This window comes from Monodelphis domestica, chromosome 6 (assembly GCF_027887165.1).
Source record: "Monodelphis domestica isolate mMonDom1 chromosome 6, mMonDom1.pri, whole genome shotgun sequence".
NCBI lineage: Eukaryota > Metazoa > Chordata > Mammalia > Didelphimorphia > Didelphidae > Monodelphis > Monodelphis domestica.
In genome coordinates this window covers 5,376,022-5,402,642 of record NC_077232.1, presented here as the reverse complement: position 1 = coordinate 5,402,642, position 26,621 = coordinate 5,376,022, and the positions used below count along the sequence as shown (strand labels likewise).

Sequence of the window (26,621 nt, the reverse complement as noted above, 5' to 3'; positions counted from 1 at the left end):
GGCGGCCAGGGTCTCTGGGGGAGGGGAGGGTGTTCCCTGCGGGGAAGGCCAGCCAGCTCAGAGGTCAGGGATCCCTGACTGGATCCTTTGTCTCCATGGGGTGATACGTGTCTGCCAGAGAACCCCAAAGATCGAAGAAACCCAAGTCCCATCCTTCAAGCCCAACAGGTGACGGAGGAACCCCACCCCCGGCAGCCTCTCCCCGAGTCGGCAGCTCGCGGTGCCAGGCTGGGAGTGGAGAAGACCTGGATTCAAATCCAGCCTTGGGCGAGTTGCTTAACCTATTTGCCTGCTTCCTCATCTGTAAAACGGGGATAGCAGTGCCTCCCCCTGGCCGTGGGTGCTGCAGCAGCGAGATTTGCCGTGTAGTCACAGGAGGATCTAAGAGGGCTGGAGCAGGAACTGTAACGGGCACGGAGAGGGAGGCCGGACAGGCCGGTGCTCGGCTCCCAGGGGGGGACGTGGGACCCAGGGAGGAACCCAGCGTGCCCGCCGTGGCTGGCTTCCACTCCAGGTCCAAGCGAGATGCCCGCCTAATCTCCTCATCTGGCTTATGGCCTCTTGTTTCCTTTTAATGGCCCAAAGCCTGCCTCGCCCTGCAGAAGCCGGCTCCAGATGGGTTCAACAAATGGCGCTCCTTGCCCAACAAATGGATATGCTTGGAATTCACCCACCCCGGCCAGGTCAAGTCAGGCTTCGGGAACTCCAGGGGGGGGCTCCGGACTTTTCCCTGGGGGGCTTCTTCATGGAGGAATGCCCCCCCCCCCCCCGGGAGGTCCCTTTCTTCTGAGGTTGACCCTAACAGTGCCGCGGAAGGTTCATGCTCATCCTGCTGGGAAAATGACCCTTCAAGGGAACAACAGACTCTGGTGGTAGTCCAATACCGGCTTCTGCCAGGAGGCCGGGGAGGAGTACCCGTTAAGCAGACACGCTCCGAGGGACGTCCTTCTAGCGGAGTGCGGGGGACCGAGGGAGCTCTCCAATGACGCATAAAGATCCAAACGGGCCCCAAATTTGGTGGCAAACGAAAGGATGTGGAATTGCTTCCAGCACAAGATGAGGAGTGCAGAAGGAGCTTCTGTCCTCTTATTTTGTCTGTTTTTATTTCTTGGTAAGACACACAAACCCCTTTTCCTTGTGCTGTTTAGGGTTTGTGGATTCTACTTCTGTGAAAGGTGTGTCAGCCAGTCGGAAGGGCTGCTGGAAAGCTGCAGTCATCACAGGAAGATTGGGTTAGAAAACAAACCAAGCTGCGAGAGTTTTCTCTGTCATCTCAGCCCTGGCCTTGTTGGGATTACGGCGTGTAAGTCAGAGAATCAAAGAAAGGAGCCTTTTTTCCTGGTTCAGAGGAATTTGTGCCCATCAGGATGAATGATGCTAGGTGCTAAAAATATCACAGTAGACCGTAGCGGCTTGGAGATGAGGGAGGGGGGGGGGGTTAATCATTAACGAGGTTGCCGATGAATCATTTTCAGATTTCAGAAAAGCGCTATCCCCTTCTCTTTGACCTGATAGGCCACTTAGTGGGAGCCGAACAGCCCAGTGAGTTTGGGAGAACCACTCTGGTACGCACCCCCCCCCAATTTGTTTGAAGGAAAAATAAGGATTAAATTCTTTAAAAGTTTTAGGAGTAAAAAGTAAAAATCGGATCACTTTTCTCCTAAAGATGGATAGATCTATTGTCTTAATGTAACAAAGAAAAGCAGTTAGTTTGAAAGTAATGCCAGAGTGAAGGGAAAAGAATAGGTATACAGTTTGCATTTTTCATTTATTCAATATTTAAATTGCTGTCTCTTATGAACCCTTTCGTGCCTAGGATAAGAGAAAAACTTGTTCAAATCAGGGAGCAACTTAAAAATGGCTAACTTTTAATTAAGGAATAAGAAGAGCAATTTAAACCAAGAAGGACTCCCAATGGCAAGGAAGCCACAATTCCCCTCCTAAGGGTCCTCATCTCTCAGCTTTATGAGCTGTTAGGAGGATCGAAATGCTCAAGGGATTGTCAAGTGCTTAGCACAGTTCCTGGCACACAGGAAGCACTACATATAAAGGTTAACTATTGCTCCTGCTTCTTTGACCATATGATGTGATAAATGTCTACTGGAGAGAGTGGTCTGGCTAGGGTGGAACAACTGGGTTTTAGGTAAGATAATCTGGAAATGAAGCTTAATTGGTATTATCTACTGGTAATAAGTTTTGTTTCATGTTTCAAAATGTGATCTGGAGCATGTTATTATGTTCTAAATTCTCTTCTATTGTAAAATTGGGGAAATTTTTGTATTAGAAATCCTATTCTAAAAACAACTTTGTCTTAGAATTGACACTAATGATCAGTTCTGAGGTAGAAGAGCGGTAAGAGCTTGGCAAGGGGGTAAAGTGACTTGCCCAGGATCACACAGCTAGGAAGCATCTGAGGCCACATTTGAACCCAGAATCTCTCATCTCTAGACCGGGCCCTCAAACCATGGAGCCTCCTGACTGTCCCCACAACTTCTTTCAAAAAATCTGAATGCTGACAGATTACAAATTGAGCTGTTAAAAGGATGGGATAAAAAAGATATCCGAAAACAACTTTGAATAGGGCCGGTTTTGTTTTAAAATGGATAACTCATTGTTTGAGGAAAAAGTTGCAGAGACTCTAATACCTATATTCCTCCACGAGGTCCCGAGACTCTATCAGGCAGGCTCACAGGATCCTACGCGATCTCCTCTCCCTCCTTGTTTCGAGGGTCACTAAACGAGTGAGTTTTCTGGCTGCTGCTCACAAAGAACGATGGCAGCGTGCGGGGCGATTTGAAGATGCAGCCTGAATGCACGCGGGTGAGTCAACGTGTGAGACCTCGGGATGGTTCGTTTTCATTCAGAAGGAAAGGGACGTGCCGGGTAACTTAGGGAGGAGGAGGAAACGCCCTCGTGCTGCCTCGTGAAATCTTACTTTTGAGGTCAAAACTCTCGGGACTGTAATTCAGTGCTTGAGTTTGGTTGGTTGTTGAAGAGTTATTCAGCCATACCCTACCAGGCAAGGAGCCAATGGCACGTGCCGCAGCCCGAGAAGGCTACAGGGGGATGGGAAAGGCCGAGGGCGGCCTCTGGCCTAAGTTTTCTCACGAGGAGATCGCCTTACCTGCTTAAGCCCGAGCCTGGCTCCTGAAACGCTCTCAATAATGTGGATCTTTGCTATGTAACTGGCTGTCACGTATGACTTGTGCCTGGAATCAAATAGAGTTAAGGGCGTTTGTCTCCTCTAACGGTGTACGCCAGGTCACTCTGTGCCCTCGAAGGGGACAAGTAAGTCTTGACCTGCCTATAAAATGTCTCTCCTTTTCCTTTCAGAGCAAATTTCTATAATCGGGGAAAGTGAGCAGTAGAAAATCCGGCAGTACGACACGGAATCTACTCATGAAAACTGATGCTGGGACACCCGAGTGAGGACAAAAGTAGGAAAATCTTGTCATTTTGCTGTCTTTGTGGCCAAAGAATACAGGGATGATATCCTAAGGAGAGGACTGGATGAAGCAATAAGACAAAGATGTGATCTAAGTTTTCTAACTGAATGGAACAGGAAATTTGGAGAAAGCAGCAAGGTTAGACGGGCACGTTTAGGAATCAGCGCCTCCAAAGGAGGAGCCGTGGGGGGGGCCACAGGACAGGGAGACCCCGATCCAGTCCCTCCTGGTGGGCAGCCAACAGCAGCTCTCCCACAAGAAAAGGCAGCCGGGAAGAAGGCTGGAGCAAGAACTGAATTCAGTGGACAGCGCTTTTTCTAAAGGCGGCCTATTCTCAATCGTGACCGCCAGCAGCCGCTCCGGGAGAGACTAGTCAGAAGCTTGTGCTTCCTGGCGTGGGGCTTCTCCCGGCCCGGAGAGTGCAGGGAGAAATATGTGCGGGGCCAACAGTGTCCAAGGGGCCAGATCTCAGGGCAACGAGAGCACGCCCCCGGCGGGGAAGGATTCGCGTGCACTAGTCGTTAGGGTGGTCTCTGACGATGAGCTGGCATGAGGTCTGCACATGCAGCAGCGTGGAAAGCCGGCGAGAAGAACACGCAGACCAACGCAGCTAGGGTCGCTGCTCTGCAAATGCACAAGGAGGCGTTCAAGGCTTGGGGACGAGGAGTAGCCTAGACCAAGCAAAGGGTCTAAACTGAGGGAAAACTCTGCTATTTCACCCTACGTAGAATGCTTTGGCTTTCCAACCCTGGTATAAGTCTGGCGTGACCAACCAAAACCGCGTCGCTCATTTACAGGCAGGAAGAAAGGCTGCGATCCATCGCACAGCCTTCCCCAGAGGCAGCCGCCCAGCGTCTCCCGCCATTTGATCGGGAGGGCAGTGGGGCGAGCTGCTGGCCGGCCGTGAGTGACCACCAAAGGCAATCAGGAGAGCAGAGAAGAGACCAAGAGGGAAACTCAGAGGGCAGAAAGACACTGACATGGAGGCTCTCAAAAGGGAAGCCACCAAAGAACCGGAGAACGGGTTACTGCCTTTGGTGAACCCGTCCCTGCCAGGGGAGGGGCTTGCCTGGGGCTGGGCAAGACGTACTGGAGCGAACCCTTCCGCTCTGGGCCCCCAAAGAAAAGCGCCCCCAAACCCACCTGGCCGAGACCTGAACCCGCGTCACTCGCCAGCCGCTGAGGGCCCAGACCCGGCACAGTGGTTCACGCAAAGCCAGCCGGGCCCTGCTGGAAACAGGGCGTCCTAACAGGGTGGCACGTCACTGGGAAGCCGGGGACGCCCTGTCACTGCAGGAAAGGCGCCTGGGCTCTACCTACCTCACGGAGTGCGTATGAGGGCAGCTGTCAGGTTTGGTAAAATGCCTGGAGCTCCTCCAAGGGAAGGCGCTGGAGATGCAAAAACAAAGAGCAACCGTGAGAAACGGAGAGGAGCCCCAAGAGCCAGAAACACAGCGCCGACGCTGCCCACTCCCAGGACCGGACCCCCCCAGCCACGCAAGAGGGTGGGGAAGCACAAGCAGCCCCCCCGCCCCCCGCAGGTCTTCCAGTTAAATGCAAGCGTGGCTAATGACGTCCTTTCCCCTATTCCGGTCGCCCGGGTCCATGGGAAGCCCAGGACTGAGCCGAAGCACCGCTCGCACGGGGGGCAGCTTAAGGCATCTTGACTAGCTTGAACTCCGCATGGCGTTGAGCTGCGCCTGCCCGCCTGGCAGCCACTTGGCTCCGACGGGCCGGCCCCTCATCTCCAAATGAGCGAGCTCACGGCCTTGGAGCGGGAAGGGAGCTTCATCTCCTGGCCAACTCCCTCATCTCACGGAGGACGAGGCAAGAGGAGGCGCGGAGGGCCTACGAGGGATAGGGACGTGCCCAAGGTCCGACAGCAAGTGTTAGAGGCAGACAAGCCGAGTTCAAATCCTGCCTCAAAGGCTGCCCTGGCCCGTCCCAAGAGCTCTAGGTTTTGGGGTTCTGTGTGATTTCTGGCCTCCTGAACAGGTGGGCCCAGGAGACCTTTCTTTACAAAAGGGGGGCGAAGTCTATACAGCTGGCCATCGCTTGGTATGCCTGGTCATCCTGCTGCGCTTGGCTGTCCTGAGCATCCAGAAGCCCAACCGGCACCGGACAAAGGCACCCCTTCCTGGAGGGGTTCTGGGGTCCTCCGGGATACCTCCCTCCCTCTGTACCCCCCCAGCCCCACCATCTGGCCCTAGGCTGACTACAGACATGTAATGTCACCTGCTAAAAGCCCAAGTGGTTTATCCGTGTCTCCCTGGGATAGCATTCTCAATGGGGGTACAATGGAGAGAGGGAGGGAGGTCTTGGGGTCCAAGAGCTGCTCCCCCTCTTGCTCTCTGCAGCCTGGAGAGGAGGCACCTTAGGGCTCCAGGCCTACACCCTCATCTCTAAATGAAGGGCGTATGGGTCTCTGCCTGGTCTCACTCCGTCATCTTATACAATTTCAGACTGTAAGTCAGTCGACATCCCCCCAGGGTGCCATGGTAAGAAAATCTGCTGTTCAAATCCCCGTTCCCCCAATGACGAACAGGACCGAAGCTCACTTGTGAAGTGACCCCCGTGTTGCCAAAAGCTAACTAGGGACTCAAGTTAGATTCAGTAAGAATCACAACTGGTGACGCTGTGAACCCCAATGATTTAGCATTTAAAGAGGGCAGCTGGGTGGCGCCATGGATAGAGACAGGAGGTCCTGGGTTCAAAGTTAGCCTAAGACACTTTCTAGCCATATGATCCTGGGCAAGTCACTTAAGCCCAATGGCTGAGCCCTTGCTATTCTTTGGCTTTAGAACTGATACACAGTACTGGTTCTAATACAGAAGATAAGAGTTTAAAATACATCAATAAAAACAAGGGGCAAGAGGCCGACTGGCTAACAAAAAGAGGGATAATGGCAGAATGCACTAACGCAACTCCTGTGCCCAGAAATCTTGGCCTATGCCTACGGAGGCTTTGCACGCTCCCAAGCTGGACTGATAGCGGCGCTTCTTCTGCTCTCCACCCCACGCTGCCTTCTTCGGTGGGAATGATGCTTCTCACTAGCCTGGGAGGTCCCAGGGAAGGGGCTCCCTGAAGCAATGCCACTTCCCAGACAACTTTTCAGGAGCATCCTCTTGGGAAACGGATGGGCCTTCTGTGCTTCTGCAGTCCCAGCAAGAGAGATGATGCCGGGATGCTCCATTTGCTTATCACTGTAGGGTGTTTTAGACATAGAAGGTCTCAAAAACAGAGCGACTGTGATCTATTATTAACTGGTTCTCTTCTTTGTACCTGTGAGGCTTACTCAGGATGCGGGATATACAAGCTGTCATTGCTGATGGAAGGTTCTGGCACCACCAGAAGGGAGGGAGGGCCACTGGTGCCTAGTGGCGACCCTACTGACAGGGTAGCCCGACGCGCCACTGTTTTCTCCTCCCCAAGACTATCAGAGACCACCTCTAGCAGGCATACCCCCAGCTACCTTATAGCGACTAGTTATTTTGAATAGAATTCCCATTTCTATTTCTTGCTGTTCACTTTCGTTGGTGGATTTATCTACTTCTAAGAGGGGAAGGTTGAGGTCGTAACATTTTATTCTCTCTTTCTTTAAAGCTTTCTCTTTAGAAATCTATTTGCTATGCCATTTGGTGCATATATGCTTAACATTGATATTGTTTCATTTTCTATAGTGCCTTTTATAATAATGTAATTTCCTTATTTTTTTTATTAGATCGATTTTTACTTTTGTTTTGTATGAGATCATGATTACTACCCCTACTTTAGCTGAGGATAGTCGATTCTGCTCTAGCCTTTTATTTTTACTCTAAGTTTGACTCTCTGCTTCAAACATGTTTCTCATAGACAGCATATTGTGGCATTCTGGTTTTTAAATCTGCTATCCTTTTCTGTTTTATGGGTGAGTTTATCCCATTCACATTCACAGTTATTAATATTGTGTGTTTCCTTCTATCTTATTTTCTCCCTGTTTATTTTCCTCTCTCTTCTTTTGGCCTTTCCTTGTTCATAGATGCTTTATTTTCAATGACTGGTTCCCTAGATTTACCTTCCTTTTTGTCCAACCTCCATCCTCCCTATCCTCCTATTTCCCTACAGGGCAGTGATGGTGACCCCTTTAGAGACCATATGCTGTGCTGCCACTTCCCCACCTTACTCCAGACAGGGCAGGGAGGAAGAGCTCCCATTGGGCTGCAGGGCAGAGGAGTGAGTGATGTGAAAAATGTCCTCAGGCACAGTGGAAAGGAGGAATGGAGCATCTTGGCCCAAGTCCTTCTGTCTGTCTAGTAACTAACTCTGGCTGGTGATAGCAAGTGTACCTGTCTGGCACATGTGCCCTAGTTTCACCACAATGGCTATAGGGTAATGCAGTTTTCTATAACCGAGTATAGATGTTATTCTCACTCTGAACTAGTTCCAATGAGAGTAAGGTTCAATCATAGCCATCCCCCCGTCTTCTCCCTGTATTGCCACTATGCTTCTTTTAATGAGGTGGTTTACCTGCTTCTTCTATCTTCCATTTTCTCTTCTCCCCAGGTGTTCCTCTTTCCTATCCCCCCCCCTTTTGGTATCAGCCCATCTTATTTAGCTCCCTTTCTTCTTTCTATGCATACTCCTTTCCATTGTTCTAGTAGTGATAAAATTCTTAAGTATCACAGAACTTTAGGTATCTTCCATACTTTTCCAAGAATCATAGGTATCTTAATTATTTCAATTATTATCTTCCCAGGTGTGAATGTACTCAATTTAACCGTACCAAAATCCTTAAGTTTTCATTTACCTTTTTAAGCTTCTCTTGAATGTTGAACTTACTTTTCAGCTCTGGTTTTTTGGTCAGGAAAATTTGAAATTCCTCTATCACTGAACATCAATTTTACCCCCTGGAGGATTATGCTCAATTTTACTTGGCATACAATGCTAAGCTGTAGTTCTAGACCCTTTGCTTTTCAAATATCATATTCCATGACTTCTGGTTCTTTAATTGTAGAAGTTGCTAAGTCCTATGTAATCCTTACTGTGGCTTCTCAATATTGGAATTGTTTCCTTCTGGTAGCTTGTAGTACTTTCCTGGGACTTCTGGAATTTGGCTATAATAGTCCTGGAGTATTTTATTTTGAGGTCTCCTTCAGGAGCCGATCAGTGGATTTGCTCAATATCTATTTTTCTCTCTTGTTTAAGAATATCAGGGCAGTTTTCCCTGATGATTTTTTGTATTATGGTGTCTAAACTCTTTTTGATCATGGCTTTCAAGTGTTCTGATGATTTAAATGATCTTTCCTGGATATATTTTCCAGGTCAATATTTTTTTCCATTTAGGTATTTTAGATTTTCTGCTATTTTTTCATTTTGGGGATTTTGTCTTATCATTTCATGTCTTATGGTTTCCCTAGCTCCTATCTGTTCAATTCTAATTTTTAGGAAGCTATTTTCTTCCTTGAATTTTTGTATTACCGTTTTCTATTTGGCCAATCCTATTCTTTTAAAGAGTTATTTCAGTGTTTTGGTTTTCTTTTACTCCATTTCCATTTAGTTTATTTCATTCCTCAGGAAGTTGTTTTCTTCAACATATTTTTGGTGCCTCACTTTCCTTTTGGCTTATGCTAGTTTTTAGGAAGTTGATTTCTTCAATGAATTTTTTCTCCAGCAGTTGAATTTTTCTGTCAGTTCTCTTATTTTTTAACTTTTTTTTTCAATCTTCTTCCAGGGATTCTTTTGAAATTTCACAAGTTTCTTTTTTTTGGCCTTGTTACCCTCTTCTGAGTTTGTATTTTGGTCTTCTCTATCACTAAGGTAACTTTCAAAGGTCAGGGTTTTTTTTTTTTTTCTGGTCTCTTGCTCATTTTTCTAGTTGTCTCTCCCCCCAACACCCTGTTACCTTATCTAGCTGTTGAGGTTCTTCTCTGCTCCTAGGAGCACTACTCCAAGCTTGAAGAGTATTCTTCTCTATTACTTGGGTAGGACCAGATACTCTTGTTTCTTGTGATGTGTCTGTTAAGGAGGTGGCCCTATTGGCTTGCTCTGGGAGGGGTTTGCAGCTGTTTTTGTCCAGCTATATTCAGTTCCCTATACTACCAGTTCCCTCACTGTTTTGTTGGCTGAGCTGGTACCCATTCTGCTGTTTCCCTGTCCCTGCCAAATGGCCTGGCATGGGCAGGTCCCCTGCTCTAGACTCTACTACCTTAGGCACTCTGCTGCCATGTGGGAGTGAGCAGGTTACTGTAGTTCCAGATTCCCCCCTCTCTGTTAACTTGCACAGAGATTACTTTTATACCTTGAACCACATTCTGATTTCTTGTTTAACACAGTCAGGCTCTTTTGATTCATTTGACTTTAGAGACATGTGGGAATGCCCTTTCCCCACTTCATCATTTGGAGGAGTTAGGAGGAGTCCATGGTGTCTTGAAGTTGATGTCTATCATCAATGGGGCTAGGATCCAGGAGTGATCATAGAACTACACTTCAAAGCCGACTTCTCTGACTCAGGCAAACAGTCCATCCCAACAAGTTCCACAGGACATGCAGATTGTCCATTTCATCCTACCTCTGAATACATGTCTCCCCATCTGCACCTTCACTAGACTGAAATCACCACCATGATGATTCCCTTTCACCAAAAAATTTCTTTTAAATGTTGTGTGTGTTTTTTTTGTTTTTGTTTTTCCACTCCCATGAAGCCCTCTGTGGCTCATGCAACTCTTCAGTCCGTTACCATTTTAATCTCTATAAATTCCACCATCACTGCCATCTCTCAGTTCTTCTTCTCCCTTTGTTGTCAGCCACTGCTGACCTCATACCCCTTCTAGAAAAACTCTGGACATTATATTGCCCCAGTTTTCCTCCTGCCTCCTTGGTCATGCTCTCTGGGAACAACTTGCCCCAAGGCTTAGCCCGAGAGATCCTGCTCTGATGCTGTACAATGAGGACTGGATGAGAGGGTCAAGCCTGGGTTTAGGGCCCCCAGCTCTGACATTTCCTGGCTCTGTAGTTCCCTGTGCAGCAACCATGGAGCAGGCCACCATGTACTTTAATTTTATATATTTATTTTAAACTCATATCTTCTATCTTGGAATCAATACCGTGTACTGATTCTCAGGCAAAAAAATGAGTAAGGTAATAAGGGCTGGGCAATGGTCGTTATCACGGGGTTTTTTTAAACTTCTTTTCAAGTTCTCCAAAGGGTTTTTAGAGACCTGATAAGTCTTTGCTCAGGATCACAAAGCCAGGAAGTGTCTGAAGCCAATTCTAAACCCAGGACCTCCTATATCCTGGTCTGGCTCTCCATCCACGGAGCAATCTAGTTGCCCCCTATAGTGTATGCTAGAAGCTATAGAATACTGGATGCCAGTTATTAATTCATCTACTTTCCTGGCTTCAACAATCATTTTTTGGCAGGTTACCTACCACCTTGCCAACACTGACTCGACCCCACTGCCAGCTGGATGCTTCCACACCCACCCACCTTACCCTTGTAATCATTCCAAATTCAATCTCAGGTCCAATTCATCATCTTATCTTTCCCCTCTCCTGGCTCCCCTACTTGTCCAATGCATCAGGCCATTCCCATTTGATGCTTCTCCCCAGAACCCCTAGTAACCAGGAGCCCCCTCTTCCCTTGAGGTGCACCTGCCATTCCCCTACATCTGCTGTTCTGCTGTCTTCTATGTGCACAGAAGGGGCTGAGTCATCTGCCCAGAGATTCAAGGGAGCTGTATGTCCTAAGGACCCAACTGGACAAGGAACACTCTAGCCCTCATGGATCGGCTAAGCAGATCGACGACTGGGCTTCATTGCTGTTGTTGGCCTGAAGAAAACCCCGATTCTCATGTAACCTTTTGGAAGAGCTCCCAGAGCAGTAAGGCAGCCAGAGGGACACTCCACCTTCCCTCTTGGTATGTCCAGCTTCCCTAGGGAGCGGTATGGGCTCTTCCTCCACCCAAGGCTCAGCAAGCTGCCCCACCTTGGGGCTGGGACAGGGTAGACAATCAGGCATTTCTGAGTTTCAGATTCTCCTGCTTCCAAGTCCCCCGTTGCCCTAAAGTCAGCTCTTTCCGTTTACCTTCTGGTTTCTGAAAATCAACAGTTTCCTTGTTTCCCTTTGGGATAAAGACAAGCAAGTTACCTAGTGTTCATTTTGTGGGTCTGAAATCCCAGGTAGGGATCAAGCACCAAACTGGTGGCTAGGTCATCATTCTCACACAGCTCCTTGGCAGACATCCCAGAAGAAGGTACATAGCGACTCTGTCCCTCGAACCCTGAAGTGCCACTACCTAGAAAAAGAGAAAAGTGCCGAGATTACTCACTTCTGGCTGCTGGGGAACTACTTCACTAAATCAGTAATTCCTTGCTCTAATCAATAAGTGCTCAGGCACACAGATAACCTTCTGGTACCTGGGGGCCCCCATCCTTTGAGCACTGGCATTTTGGTCTGCCAGAGCCTGAGAAATATGCCATGCTCCCCAGCACAGGGGCCCGGAGGCCCTTTGCCCAGCTGCTTCCATCTCCCTCACTGTACAGGTGGGAAACTGGGAGGACAATCCCCTGGTTCTAGGAAGGTAACAAAGGGGATCGCTGGAGAAAAGAAACAGAGGGAAGAGGTGGCCAGGGGATCACAACAAGCTTCCAATGAGGAGAGACGGAGAGTTTTGGATCTTGGCTCTAAGGGGGGGACCTCAGGGGAACATTGCCCCCCTACCTCTGCCTGAGGTGAGTAATATTATCATTGCCATCCACCAAGTGAGGACACTAAGGGCTGGGGAGCTCCCCAGCCTACAGTCCTTCCCACAGCCAAGAAGAGGGAAGAGGAAAGAACTGGCTCACACTCTTCTATTGCTCATCCCCAAGAATTTCAGTGTTTGGAGGGAAATGAGAGAATGGATCAAAGTACTCATTTTGAAGGACTGGTTGTGAACATAGGCCAAAACAGAAACCAGAGGGGAGAGGCCCCCGGGCTGCCTGTCCCACCAGGGGAGTCTCCCACTGACAAGGGGATTCTTAGGACTAGCAGAAGCAGGAGAAGACAGTGATGGCCATCTACACATTTCCCTCCCACAGGTTGCCATGAAAAGTAGCTCTGGCCTCTGAATTTGGCCCACAAGGAGGGGGCTGTGGTCCAAGGCTCTTCCTACCTTGTCTCCTTCCTCAATAGCCCTGCTCTTTCAGGTTCTTTGGGGAGAGGGGTGGATAAAGAGGACAGGACCCATGCAGTCATTGCACTCAAGAACCCCAAGAAAAAAAATTTTAAACTCTTACCGTCCATCTTAGAATCAATACTGTATATTCATTCCAAGGCAGAAGAGCAGTAAGGGCTAGGCGATGGGGGTTAAGGGACTTGCCCAGGGTCACCCAGCTAGGAAGTGTCTGAGGCCTGATTTGAACCCAGGACCTCCTGTCTCTAAGGCCTGACTCTCAATCCACTGAGCTACCCAGCTGACCCCAACCCTGAGCAATTCTGATAAGCCTTAAGTTTGGAGTTCCTGATGGATATTTTGTTTTGGGAGAAGGAAGAAGTCCTAACAAGTCTTGGCCTATTTCCAGTCTCCAGAGTCCAAAGGAGACGGGACCAACTCTTGATTCTCTAGATTCTGATCCCAAGAGGGTCTGGGGTTCGTATCCTTCAGAATTTCAACTTGGGGTACATACCCTAGGCCAGTCTATGTTTCAGTGGGCAGGACTGAGTGGAATAAACACTGGGTCAATGTGGAATCTATTTTGAAGAGGAAGGCCTGAGACTTGGGCTTGAAATCACTTGATCTTAGCCCAAACCTAAGTTTAGCCATCAACAGCCTCATTTCTTCCTCTGGAGACAAGGAAGCTCACTAGGCCTATCACACCTCTGGGCAATCCCACATACAACTGTGTCTTTATTTTGAAGAATACATTGCATATCCTTGAAGCAGCACTAAAGACAGGGATGAGGCCCTGTGATTTCACTGGATGAGATGTTCCCAGGAAGGACCTCCCTCCTTCACCAGGGCAGCCTGGCACCACTGAGCCCTGGAGAGTGGGCCTCAGGCCCTGAGAAAGGAAGTGACCTGCCCAATGCCATGCAGCCAGGATGGGTCTGAGGCCAGAGAGGAATTCAGGTCTACCTGGCTCTAAGGTCATTCTACCCCTTACCTATTCTACCCATACCTATTCCCTTAGAGTGGAAGCCAAGACAAATGTACTAAGCCCACATTTCTTAGGGAAAATGAGTTCCCTTCCAGCCAAGAGGCATGCAGAAAATTAAATAATGGCTTTATTCTGCAGTACTGCAGTCATGCATACCCAAGTGAGCTGTTACCCTCCTGTCACGTGAAGCGGTCAGTCCTGGACCCCCACCCCCGGCCCCTGCTCCTCAGCTAGTCCTACTCCACTCAGTAACCCCAGGAAGGAGAATGGATTCTGCTCTGTGAGCAGGTCTCTCTGGCCAAGTGACTAAAACAGACATTAATGATGACTTCAGAACACAGGAGTGTTGGGGGAGGGCTTGACACGCTCCTGGTTTTACAGAAGAAACCCGTCATGTAGGTACAAACTCTTCCAAGGAGGAGCTGCAGACCCCAAGGATGGGAGCATCCAAGGAGGTGGTCATTATTCACTCATAACAAGAGTCCACTTTTAAAGTAAGAATAAACAATTCCTTGAATTCTCAACAGGATGAAAATTGTCAAAGGCAACAGCAGATAAAAGGTATGACTAGAAAAAACACATAACTGGCCCCATAACAATGAAAACCCCCACGAGGTTAAGTGTGTACCTACATCTGCTTGACCTTCTCTCAACTGCATTTCTGCCAGCCTTCAGGGCGTCCTTTCCCGCGTGCTGAAATTTGGATTGATTCGGCTGGTGTTCATTAGACAACTTGCCTCCATTTCTCCTGCCATTCACCACCATGTTCTTGGAGTCTCCCAACCACTTCATACCCACAGACAGCCCGACCCAGTGGCATTTAGTCACTCTCTTCAAATAGCTCAGAGAATAATTTCAATTTTCTCTCCTAACGGAAACAAAATACAAAAAAAAATAATAACTGGGGAGGGAAATACAAATAACACCATTATGCTAAACACAGCTGAGAATAACACTCATAAGCGTTAATGGTAATGAAATGGTCGTCTCTACTATTGGGGAACATTCCTGGTGCTTCTTGGATACTCCTATATGCCACGCCAGGGAATTCTGCTTTAGAAGCTAGGCTCCAGCCTAGTCTCCCTAAGAAGGGATGCCGAAGGGCCTTTATGCTTAGTAAGGGGTAGTTATCTACTTTATTGAATTGCTTGTTATGATGCCATCTAGAGATCCTGACAGCCACCACCTATTCAGCTAAAACATTTGTTAATAATTGGCATTTAAATACACTAAAAGATTCTCAAAGTCCCTTCTGGACATGTTTCCCCAGTTTATGGACAAGGAGCCTGAGGATGAAGAGGTTAAGTGTCTTGTCTACACTCAACCAGCTTCTTTCTAAAGTGGGATCTGAACCCACATCTTTCCGACTCCAAGCCCAACATTACTATATCCCCTCTGCCCTGAGCCTCCTGGCTTCTCTTGTTGACTAGCAAGCAGTCTACAAACAGGCAAGAAATAGTTCAGGCACTACACCTGTTTTCTACTCGTAACAAAGTTGGTACATAATCCGAGAACAATATTGAAAAAGAACCTAACTGCATCTATTCATTATTATTAGAAACTAGCTTGCAGGGGGAAGACAAGGGAAAGGGGGACCCCTTCACTGAAGGGTTTTGCATTTGAAGACTGTTTCCACTGACATGGGAGAACATCATCAATCTACTCAATCAACACAGCCCGCCCACATTTGTTAGGAATACATGATACCCGCAACAACAGGCACACTCCCTGCCACAGCTTTGGTACTGCCATTTTACCAGGAACTCTCTATCTGAAGTTAGTATAGCAGAGATGGCACGCGAAGGAAATAAAGCCAGAAATCGGCCACCCAAAGGAGGATGCCACCCTAGGTACCACAGAAGGCATCCTGCAACAGTACGATACAAAAATCAAAGAATCTTAGAATTTATAAACCAGCAAGCATTCATTTGGCAACTACTGTGTGTTAGGCAGAGTACTGGAATACAAAGGTTGGAATGGGGAAAAGCCCTGCCCTCCAGGAGCTGATATTCTATTGAACAAGGAGAGTGTGTGTGGAGATAAATAAATTTAGGCTATATGCAAAATGAATATTCAGTGATGGAGGAGGGACCCTAAGGACTAGGGAAACGAGGAAAGCCTCCTACTCCTTCAAGGCAGCAGAAATTCAACTGAAGAGCAGGGGGTCCAAAAAGCCTAGGTGAGGGGGAAGAGCTTTCCAGGCAGAGAGGCCATGACCAAGGCAAAGTACAGAGGGGAAGAAATGGAAAAGCAGCAAGGAACAAACGCCAGCCGGATTGGTCTGCTAAGTGCGTAGGAATGATGTGTGGGGAGACACCGGAAGAGAGACTGGACACAAAGGAAACCAAGCAAGAAGTTACTTTGATAGCCCAGGCCAACCAAGATGAAGATCCAGAGCAGAAACCAAGTCATGGGGTAAGCAAAAGGAAGGAAGGAATACTGAAGAGGTGGAGCTGGAGACATAATGGGAAGGGGGCAGGAGGAGTGAACTGGAGGAGCTGGTATGGATAGCTCTGGGGCTGCAAATCTGGAGGACTGGAAGAATGGAGATGCCCAAGCCAACAGAGGGGAGTAAGAGGAGGGAGAAAGATAATCAGCTGTTTTAACATGGTGAATTTTAAATGCCTACAAGACATCCAGAGTGAGACTTCTAGTTAGCAGAGGCAGATGTGAAAGGAGTTCAGGGTAGAAATGAGGGCTGCATGTATAGATGATCTACATAGAGATAACTGAATCCACAGAGGGAGTGTGTCTGTGTGTTTTGGGGAAAGATACATGGAGAGAGGAAGGAGGGACAAAGAAAGGGAAGAGAGAGGGACAGGAAAGAGAGAGGGAGAGGGCGAGAGAGTGCACATACATCAAAAGAACTGCAAATACCAGTTCCACAGGAAGGTATGTATGGGGCGGGGGTGGCCAGTTGGTGTCAAATCCTGTAGAAAGATGAAAAAGGATGAAGCCTGAGAAAGGTCACTGGACTTAGAAATAAAGAGATCATTGTGATCACAGAGACAACTCCTTCAGTTGCATGATGGGGGATGGAGTCAAGAAGTGGCCCTAGGGCCTGACCGCCAGGAAGGAGAGGGCATTGAGCTGGGTCAAACAATCCAAAGAGGTCAAGAAGGTTAAAAGGCCCTCTGATTTGGCCAATGACAAACTGCTGGGAAGCTTGTAGAGGGCAGTTTTTGTTAAGTGGAGAGGCAGGAGGTACTGATACACAAATACAAGTAATTTTTTCTAGGAGTCAGGCTGTGAAATCCTTGGCTGACAAGCACCCTTAGGTCATCTAGCCTTATCTTCTCACTTTACAGATGAGGAAACTGAGACCTGGGAAAAAAAGTCATGTTCCTTTAGGTTGGAGAGCTGGCCAGTGACAGAACTACAACCAGAACTTGGGCCTGCTGACCCAGGCCAGGACTCTTCCCACTACTGGAGAGAAGCAAACTTGCCCACTTTTCATCATACAAAGGAAACTGCAGAGAGCCAAGTTCTATGGTTGCTCTTAGAAATTCATTTTTCATCTTTCTTTTATAATATTCCAACAAATGTCCATAAAGCCTCAAGTCCCAGTCAATTCCTGGCCAGTGATGGTCTTAATACATCTATTCTTATCAGCCTGGTTCTTCTCCCAGGTAAATTAAACTGAAACCTATCACTTGGCTAGTCTTCCAGTTGTTTCTTTTCTTTTCTTTTTAAACCCTCACCTTCCATCTTGGAGTCAATACTGTGTATTGGCTCCAAGGCAGAAGAGTGGTAAGGGCTAGGCCATGGGGGTCAAGTGACTTGCCCAGGGTCACACAGCTGGGAAGTGTCTGAGGTCATATTTGAACCCAGGACCTCCCATCTCTAGGCCTGGCTGTCCATCCACTGAGCTACCCAGCTGCCCCCTCCAGTTGTTTCTTAATCATCTCTAAAACCCAGAACCATGCTAACTACCTTCCAGCAGAGGAGCACAGAAGAAGGTCATTTCTGTCACCATAGCATATAATGATTTTTCATTTATTCATCTTTTTAACTTAACAATTCAATGCATTTTTTTACTTGGGTCAATACGAAATAAGTGACAGAGGTTTAACTTTAAATCCTAATAATATAGCCAGCTTAATTAATAAAGATTCGGAAACCTCAGGAGATGCTATTTAAACTAAATTTTCTTTATTGAACAGATGGCAACTTGTTAATTCAACAAAAGACAAGAGGCTATTATTTAATAATCTATGACTTATCAATGACTCTTTTCTTCAAGACCAAGAGTAAAGAGCAATCCTATGAGTGACCACACTGTCCAGAGCCACCAAACTAGATAGTACTGATGGCAGTGTATCCAAAGTTGCAACAGTCCAGGACCAGTGTTTATTGACCCATCATTCCTGTACCTTTTGGTTAATTCCTCCAATCTGTTTTTTATTAAAGATAAGAGATGTGGGGAGAAAGAATGTAGGGGCTAGGGACCAAGAGCTCCCTCAGAGGCTGTCCTCCCAGGCCTCACTCATCTTACAATTCCTAAGTTGTCTTTGAAGAGTGCATAACAGGATGGCATCCATGGGGATGCCGGAAAGCCTTCCTCGCAACATTTTTAAACAAATGAAGTAGGAAGAAGAAATGGAAAGGGTAACAATGGAATATCAAATTGAAAATAATTGAAATCACCAGACTACACCGTTTGAAGCTGTCATCTTTCATCTTAAAAGATAACCCTGAGTTCCAAATTCAAGGTGTTAACAAAATACAGTAAACCACAGCAGGAGGCCATCAATGGAACCAAGGCAAAACGGAGTTTTCTGATACACAAAAGCCCCATAACTGAGAATAAACATCTGCAGGCATAATCGATTTGCTGACAAGGAATACATTAGCTAATTTATGGGCTTGAATTACAAAAAAAAATTTAGACAATTATTTGAGTCGCACTATCTCAAGAATTTATTTTACTATAAAACAAGTTGGTATAAAATGTGTACATAGAGATTCCAGAAACAAGCCAGAAGAGGAGGCTGCAGGTTTTTGATAAACCTGATGACATCAACTATTGGGTTAAAAACTCCTTTAATAAAAACTGCTAGGAAAACTAGAAAGTAGTATGGCAGAAAGTAAGAGTCAGATCAACATCTTACACTGTATGCCACAATAAATTGCAAATCAACACGTGAATTAAATATGAAAGGTCCCAAAAAATTGAGGAAAGGGGAAGGGAGTACTTTGCACAATCACAGTGAAAAGGCTTAAACAAGAAAAGAGATGATAAATGACAAAATGAACAATTTTGATTTTTATATGACAAAGCCAATGCAGCTAGCATTAGAAAAGAAACCATTATCTGGCTGGGAAAATCTTTACAGCAAATATTAGTGACTAAAGGTTGATATACATATTTAAACAAATGCATAACAAAAGGCAATAGTAGTTAAATAATATGCAGGCAGATGTCATAAGAGAGTATCTAATTCATTCAATCTATCCAAATCACAGGTGAAGAACTGCTGTCCCAAGGTGAGGAGGGAATTCCTTGCTCACAGTCACACATAGTAAGCAGATGAGCCTGTACTTGAACTTGATTGGGATCACTGAACAGCCACAGAATCCACTTTTAAATATACATTCTATCACACTATGCCCAAAGTGAGTAAAAAAAGTCAGCAGAGTGAGTAGTCACTGTATCTTGGCTACTTGTCCTTCCCTGTCTGTTTCTCAAGGGGGAAAAGGATCACAAGGAAAACACTATTTGCTTTAAAGAGACCCTTCACTGAAGATTATCAGGTGACTTTTCCAGGAAGGAGTGCCAACAACTATATAATATCTAGAAGGTTAGATCCATGAAGACAACGTCAAAAAGGTCCTATAAGCAAAGGTAGAAAAGATAGGGCGATGTGTTGTGATGTTGGACAAAGAAAGTCCAAGTCCTTAAGTGAATTAATGAGGATTTTTAGGACTGAAAAGAAACATGTAGGAAGTAGTGTTGGAGAATAACTCAGTTAGTGTTAGGACAGTAGAAAGAGCTCTGGATTGGAAACACTGGAGGCAGATTCCCAGATCTTTCACTCACTTCCTATGTGACCTTAGGCAAACCTCTCCATCTCCTGAGGCTTCAGTTTCTTCCTCTATAAAGTGAGAGGGTTGGACTGGGCGCCCCCCCCCCCCCCTAAGGTCCCTTGCATCTCCTACTGCATTTGCTTCAACTCACTGAGAGCCATTTCTTGTTTCCTCCTTACTAGAGTGGTTTAGACCATGGGGTCAAAATCAAAACAGAAAAGGGGGTCTCTTGTCTACAGGAAAGAATCTCAGTAGCACAGACTGTGTTTTAAAATGGGATTCTAAATGAACTGGAGGGATTCCATGTGAACTGGAACGACCTCCTGGAATTGATGCAGAGTGAAAGGAGCAGAACCAGGAGAACATTGTATACAGACCGATACACTGTAGCACGATCTAATGTAACTGACTTCTCTACTAGCAGTAGTGCAATGTTCCAGGACAATCCTGAGGGACTCATAAGAAAGAACACTGTCCACATCCAGAGGAAGAACTGTGGGAGCAGAAATACAGAAGAAAAACACCTGCTTCATCACATGGTTTGATGGGGACGGGATTGGGGATGTAGACTCTAGGTATCACCCTAGTGCAAATATTAATAATATGGAAATAGGTCTTGATCACATCTTTTACACATGTAAAACCCAGAGGAATTGCAGGTTGGCTATGGGAGGGGGTTGGGAGGAGGGTAAGGAAAAGAACATGAATCTTGTAACCATAGAAAAATATTCTAAATTAATTAATTAAATAAAAGTTTCCAAATTAAAAAAAATAAAATGGGATTCTATCTATACCTCTTTCTGTGGCTTGAAGTATTTTCTTCTTGACCTAGGAGCTCTCAAATTTGGTTAAAACGTTCCTGGAGTTTTCATTTTGGGCTCTCTTTCAGGAGGTGATCAGTAGATTCCTTCCATCTCAATTTTACCTTCTGGTTCTAAGATACTAGGGCAGTTTTCCTTTACCTTCAGTCTTAGAATCAATCTGTGTATTGGTTCCAAGGCAGAAGAGTAGTAAGGGCTAGGCAATAGGGGTTAAGTGACTTGCCCAGCCAGGGTTACACAGCTGGGAAGTGTCTGAGGCCAGATTTGAACATAGGACCTCCTGTCTCTCAATCCACTGACCTACCCAGCTGCCCCTTTAAAACCATTATTAAAGGAGTTGTTTTGATATTTTTTGTGCCTCTTTTACCAATCTTTTAATTTGCTTTTCCTAATTTTCTTGAATCATTCTCATTTCTTTTCCTATTTTTTCCCTCTTCTACCACTCTTATCTCTTTAGCTCTTCTAAGAATTTATGTTGGGCTTGTGCCTAATTTGTATTTTTCTTTGAAGCTTTATTTGTAGCACCTTCCACACTGTTGTCCATCTTCTGAGTTTGCATCTTGGTTTTTCCTGTCACTACAGTAATTTTTTATGGTCAGGATCTTTTCTGGTTGTTTGATATTCTTCCCAGTCTATTTTTTAACTTTGAACTCCTCTTATTCAAAGGTGGGCAGGCACTGTCCTAAGCTTTGGTTTTTCCCCCAAACTGCTATTTTCAGAGCTAGTTCTAGGGGTGGGAGGTGGGGTGTATTAAGTTTTTGGTGCTTCACTTCTCTCTCATCTGTGCTCTGGTCTCTACCCAGAAAGGGCACCTGTTCCCCTGTAGTAAAAATGTGCTTGTTCTCCCTCTTTGTCGTGGAACATCTCTAGGATGAGTTCCGTAAGTCTCGGTTGCTGTTGGTCCCCTCCTTGGTGTCACGAACTTCTCCTTTCAACCTCCTAAGCTGTCTTGGGTTGGAAAAATATCTCACTTTGATCGTGGGTTGGCTATGCCACTCCAGAATTCAATTTGATGCATTACCCTAAAGTTGTCTGGGGAAGGGAGAGAGAATGCTAGGGGAATTTCACCTGAGATGGTGCTTCTATTTTACCACCTAGACTCTAGCCCACTTCCCTTTACGTTTGTAAAATAGCAAAAGTAACATCTATTCTCAAAGGAGAAAAAGGTTTGGCAAACACTGAACTCAAAGTCCCTCCTTTCTTTGCAGAGGTAGAGGACTTTAAATTTAGTGGGACACTGCATGCACTGTGGGATCCAGCTGTCTGTCACAAGGAATGATTTGTCTGTCCATCGAGGCAAAAGAAAGGGATAAACAAACAGTTCTCACACTATGTAAACTCACATCATGCAACTTTGACTTTGCAGAATGACTTCTGAAAGAGATCTGCATTCCCCCAAAGTACCTATAACTCTATGCTCTCTCCTTGCTCCTGCTTCTCAGCTTGGTGCTCCATTGCCTTCAGCCAAAAATGAACAAGCAAATGAAACTTAAAAAAAAGAAAAGAAAAGAAAGTTTCTAAGTGAAAGCAGAAGAATGAACCTCCTGCCTTGAGAGGAGACCTCTGGCCAACTCTCTGTCTGTTTGCCTACCTGTTTAGCCCCTGCCTATCTGGCTTCTGACTGTCAGGATTTCTGTACTTAACCCTCCAGCCAGCTATGTGACTCTGAGCAAGTCACTTCATGAACTGTTTGCCTCAGTTTCCTCTGCTGTAAAATGAGGCTAATAATAGCCCCTACATTCCAGGGTTGTTGTGAGGATCAAACGCCTGGCATAGAGCAGGCACTATAAAAATGTTAGCTACTACTACCACTATTATTATTATTATTATTATTATTATTTCCCACTCATTGCATCAGCTCTATTTACAACATGCTAATTCCATAATGTCTTTGTTAACTCCCTTCTGACTTGTTTCTTAGGAAGCTATAAACTTTGTTCATCGCCATACTTCAAGGTAATCATGACGCTTTTTTGGCCAAGGGAGCAGGGATGGCTGTATCCTCAGGAACGTGCGTGCCAATCTGGCATCAGACCTCCAAAATACTCAGAAAGTACCCCACAAAGCAAACATGTAAAACTAGCTTCCCTTTGACCATATTTAAAGTTTGTGAGTGAATAATGAAAAAACACCAACCACAGACTCCTAAAAGGCAAAAGCCCCAGGAACTCTGAGGGACTGTCAAGACCTTGCTGTCTGAAGAAGCATTTTTCTGAATGGTCTTTCTGAAAGAACCTCCCCCTGGGCCCAGCAACTCCTAAAAGTTGGTTTTTAGCTTCTTCTATTAGATCTGGAACATGACCTTTATGCTGAGATAATGGAACTGAATTATATAGTACAGAGCAGCTAGAAAGCATAGTGAGTAATGCATTGGCCCTGGAGTCTGGGAAATCTGAGTTCAAATCCTACCTCAGACACTTAACAGCTGTGGAACTGTGCAAGTTACTTAACCTCTGCCACCACAGTTTCCTCACCTATAAAATGGGACAACCACAGCACCTACTCATAGGGTTTTTGTGAAAAACAAACTAATTCATCTATGTAAAATTAGTTAATAAAGGTGGGTACATGAGGACAAATTAGAGGCCTTTCCAGTAAGTTTAGGGTAAAGCAAATATGTGTATCATCATTGGTACCATTACTATAGAGCTGGAAATGCCAAGTATTATAATAATAAACTGAGGGAATAAGTATAGATATAGAGGACCCACAATTGTAATTTTCTGTAGCTGATTTAAATTTACTTAAAGAATCTCAGAGAATCAACTGAAAATTTACTGAAACAATTAAACAGCCTCTCCAAAGTTCTGAGGTATAAATCTGGAGAAATGATCATTTCTGTATATTGCCAACAAAACCCAGCAAAAAGAAACAGAAAGCAAAATTCCATTTAAAATAACTATAGGGGGACAGCTGAGTGGCTCAGTGGATTGAGAGTCAGGCCCAGAGATGGGAGGTCCTGGGTTCAAATCTGACCTCAGATACTTCCTAGCTGTGTGACCCTGGGCAAGTCACTTGATGCCCATTGCCTAGCCCTTACTACTCTTCTGCCTTGAAACCAATACATAGTATTGATTCCAAGACAGAAGGTAAAGGTTCAAATAAATAAATAAATGAATAAAATAACTTCAGGCAATATAAAATACTTGGGAGTATACTTGCCAACATGCACAGAGGCACTATATGAACACAACTACAAAATGCTCTATATAGAAATAAAGACTAAATCAATGAAGAAAGAATTAATTTCATGGGCTCATAGTCTACCCTATATTGGCTCTGAGCCAATATAGTAAAAATAACAGTTACTAAATGAATTGACTTATTTGGTGTCATGCCAAAATGGCCACGTTTTAGAACTAGAAGATGACTAATTAAGTTCACTTGGAGGAACAAAAGGTTAAGAGAGAATCACAAGGGGAATAATGGGGAAAAAAAGTGGGAAGAAAAAGGGACCTAGAAATACTCGATCTCAAATCACACCACATAACTAATTATCAGGAGAATGTCATCCTGGTTAAGAACAAGAGGGCTAGATTAGGTCCATGACATGCATAAGCAAATGAACCCAGGAGTCTAGTGTCTGGTAAGCCCAAAGACCTCAGCTACTTTGGCAAGACCAACATCTCAACCTGAACACCAAGATAAGCTCCAAATAGATCCATGATTTAGGCATGAAACATGACATCATGACCAAATGAGAGGAGCAAGGAAATAATCACATTTCCTATCTACAGGAGGGGAAATGAGTGATCAGACAAGGAGCAGAAGGGAGCCCAGAAAATCAAATTAACAATTTCAATTGCATAAAATTTATAAGGTTTTACACAAACAAAACCAAAGTTAGCTCAAGTTAGAAGGGAAATAGATAACTGGGGAAAAAATTCTTTGTAGTTTCTTTAATAAGGATTTCATTTCCAAGATATATAAAAGACTGATTGATTCACATTTACCAAAATAAAAGCCATTCCTCAAAAGATTATTCGCTCGCTCTCCCCCCCTCTCCCCTTAGCTTCTGACTTTGAATCAATACAATAAGGCAGAAGAGTGGTAGGGGCAAGGCAACGAGAGTTAAAGTTCAGTGACTTGCCCAGGGTCACACAGCCAGGAAGTATCTGGGGCCATATTTAAACCCAGGACCTCCTGACTCCTGGCTCCTGGCTTTCTATCCACTGAGCAACCCAGCTGCCCCAACAGGCAGTTTTCCAAGGAGGAGATTCAAGTTATCAATAACTACATGGAAAAGTTTCCCAAATCATTAGTATTTAGAGAAGTGCAAATTTAAGCAAGTCTGCGGTTCCATTTCATACCCATCAGACTGACAAAGTTAACAAAAAAGGAAAATGATAAATGTCAAAGGGACTGTGGATTAATACATTGTTGGTGGAACTATGAATTCACCTAGCCACTCTGAAAGCAATCTGCAACTATGCCAGGCTTGCATCCCAAAGAGTTCAAATAAAAAAGAAAAAGACCGGTTGGCATGTGGTGGCAAAGAACTGGAAACTAAGAGGGTACCCATCAACGGAGCAGATGGCTAGAATTGAATATTCCTGTACTGTAAGAAATGACCCAGAAAGGAAACCTGGGAAGACCTGTACAAGCTGAAGCAGAGGGAAGTGAGCAGAACCAGGAGAACCATGCCCACAACAACACTGTAAAGACAAACACCTTGAAGAACTCTGATCAACACAAAAGCCACCCATGATTCCAGAGGCCCAATGATGGTATGTACTCCCCACTTCCTGACAGAGAGTAGGCAGCTATGGGGTTCAGAATGATGCTTACTTTGGAGGGATGTGGGGAGATTCACCAAGCAGTGTAGATAGGAAGGAAAGAAAGTCTAGCAGGGTGACAGCCTGGGAAAGAACAGGGGTGTATGTGTGTGGGAGTGTCTGAGGCCACAGTATGGACAAAGAACAAGGTGAAGGCTGGCAAGGCAGAGGATGAAGGGGTGTATTAGTGGGTGATGCCAAATCAAAGACACGACCACCTATTTTTGAGTGTGGCTGAGGTTCAGAGGAGGGCTAGGTCATGGGAAGTGAGGAGGTTGAGGAATTGGAAGATGAGGCTATTTGAAGGAGTCAATATGTCCCCTAGTATGAAGGCAAGAGTTGAGGAGAAAGGAAAACCTTGAACAAGGTACTGAACTCACTGAGGAAAGAGGCAGCTTCTGGAAAAGGTCAAGTAACTTACAAAAGGCAAACTTAACAAAGAGGTGTGAAGTACTCAGAAGATATAATCTACCCAGAGAAGGTGAGAACTGAAGAGTGGTGAGAACTAAGAATGGGCAGTCCTGGGAAAACGCGTCTACTGTGATTGGCAGACGTGAAAATTTAGGGGAGGTAAAATAAGAGAAAAATCTCCTTAAAAGGAAATCAGTTGAATTGAGTGAGAGGCTGAACTCAGTTCAGGAGATTTAGTGAAGGACTGGAGCTTGCTTGGAGATGATCTTGTGGTTAGTGATAAAGATTGACTCGCTCTCCCTTAGGCTCAATTTAAATCTTCTCTTCTCTTCTCTTCTCTTCTCTTCTCTTCTCTTCTCTTCTCTTCTCTTCTCTTCTCTTCTCTTCTCCTTCCCTTAATTCCTTTGTTCTTTATTAATTAAACCTTCCATAAATCCCAGCTGACTTGGGTATTTTCATATTTGGGAATTTCCCATGGCGACCACTTATTTTAGATTTTAAGTCAAAACACTAAAAATTATCCTTTACAGTTTTGGTCAAAACCCTTTACAGTTTTTAACATTCACAAATGGCCACTAGGATTTGAGTGGAAGATATAGACTGAGTGAACCTCGAAGGAGGGCAGATGGATGGTGCTGGTGTAGAGGAAAACCTCAAGTGTGAATGAGGAGCTAAGGCATTCCAACACCCCCACTAGGACCAACAAGTCCCAAGAGACTAAGTGAAAATATGGCCAGGGCTCAAGGAGAACTACAAAATGAGCCAAATGGGAAAAAAGAAGATTTGGGGTAAAAGCTAAGTTTCTGCCCACACAGTAGGTTTCCAGAGAACATGGTTAAGGGGGTGGTAGCTTGAGAGCCATCAAGAAGAGGGAACTGGGGGGAAGGGCTAGAAATTAAGAAGCGAACAGGACTCAAACAATAACCCCCTGGTTTTGAGAATTGCTGAGATGAGAAGGATACGACCTGGAGGGTGTTTTTTCCATGAAGGTTTTCATTATCCATAAAGGCTGGGTCTAAGCACCC

The 26,621-nt window shown here is 45.4% G+C and overlaps 1 protein-coding gene across 4 annotated transcripts in view; it reads right to left on the bottom strand.

Moving 5' to 3' along the window:
• Positions 1-26,621, bottom strand: part of KMT5B (lysine methyltransferase 5B) — a 51,551-nt gene that overhangs the window by 10,388 nt on the left and 14,542 nt on the right. For 3 of the 4 annotated variants that reach the window (XM_001362441.4, XM_007505653.3, XM_007505651.3), the window contains exons 2-4: positions 14,195-14,430; positions 11,572-11,719; positions 4,767-4,835 (exon numbers count right to left, since the gene is read on the bottom strand). In XM_001362441.4, coding sequence (XP_001362478.2) covers positions 4,767-4,835; positions 11,572-11,719; positions 14,195-14,354 — 377 coding nt within the window. In that variant the 5' untranslated portion in view covers positions 14,355-14,430. Of the gene's footprint in view, positions 1-4,766; positions 4,836-11,571; positions 11,720-14,190; positions 14,431-26,621 lie in introns of those variants that run through there. The other variant, XM_007505652.3, reaches the window with a different exon arrangement.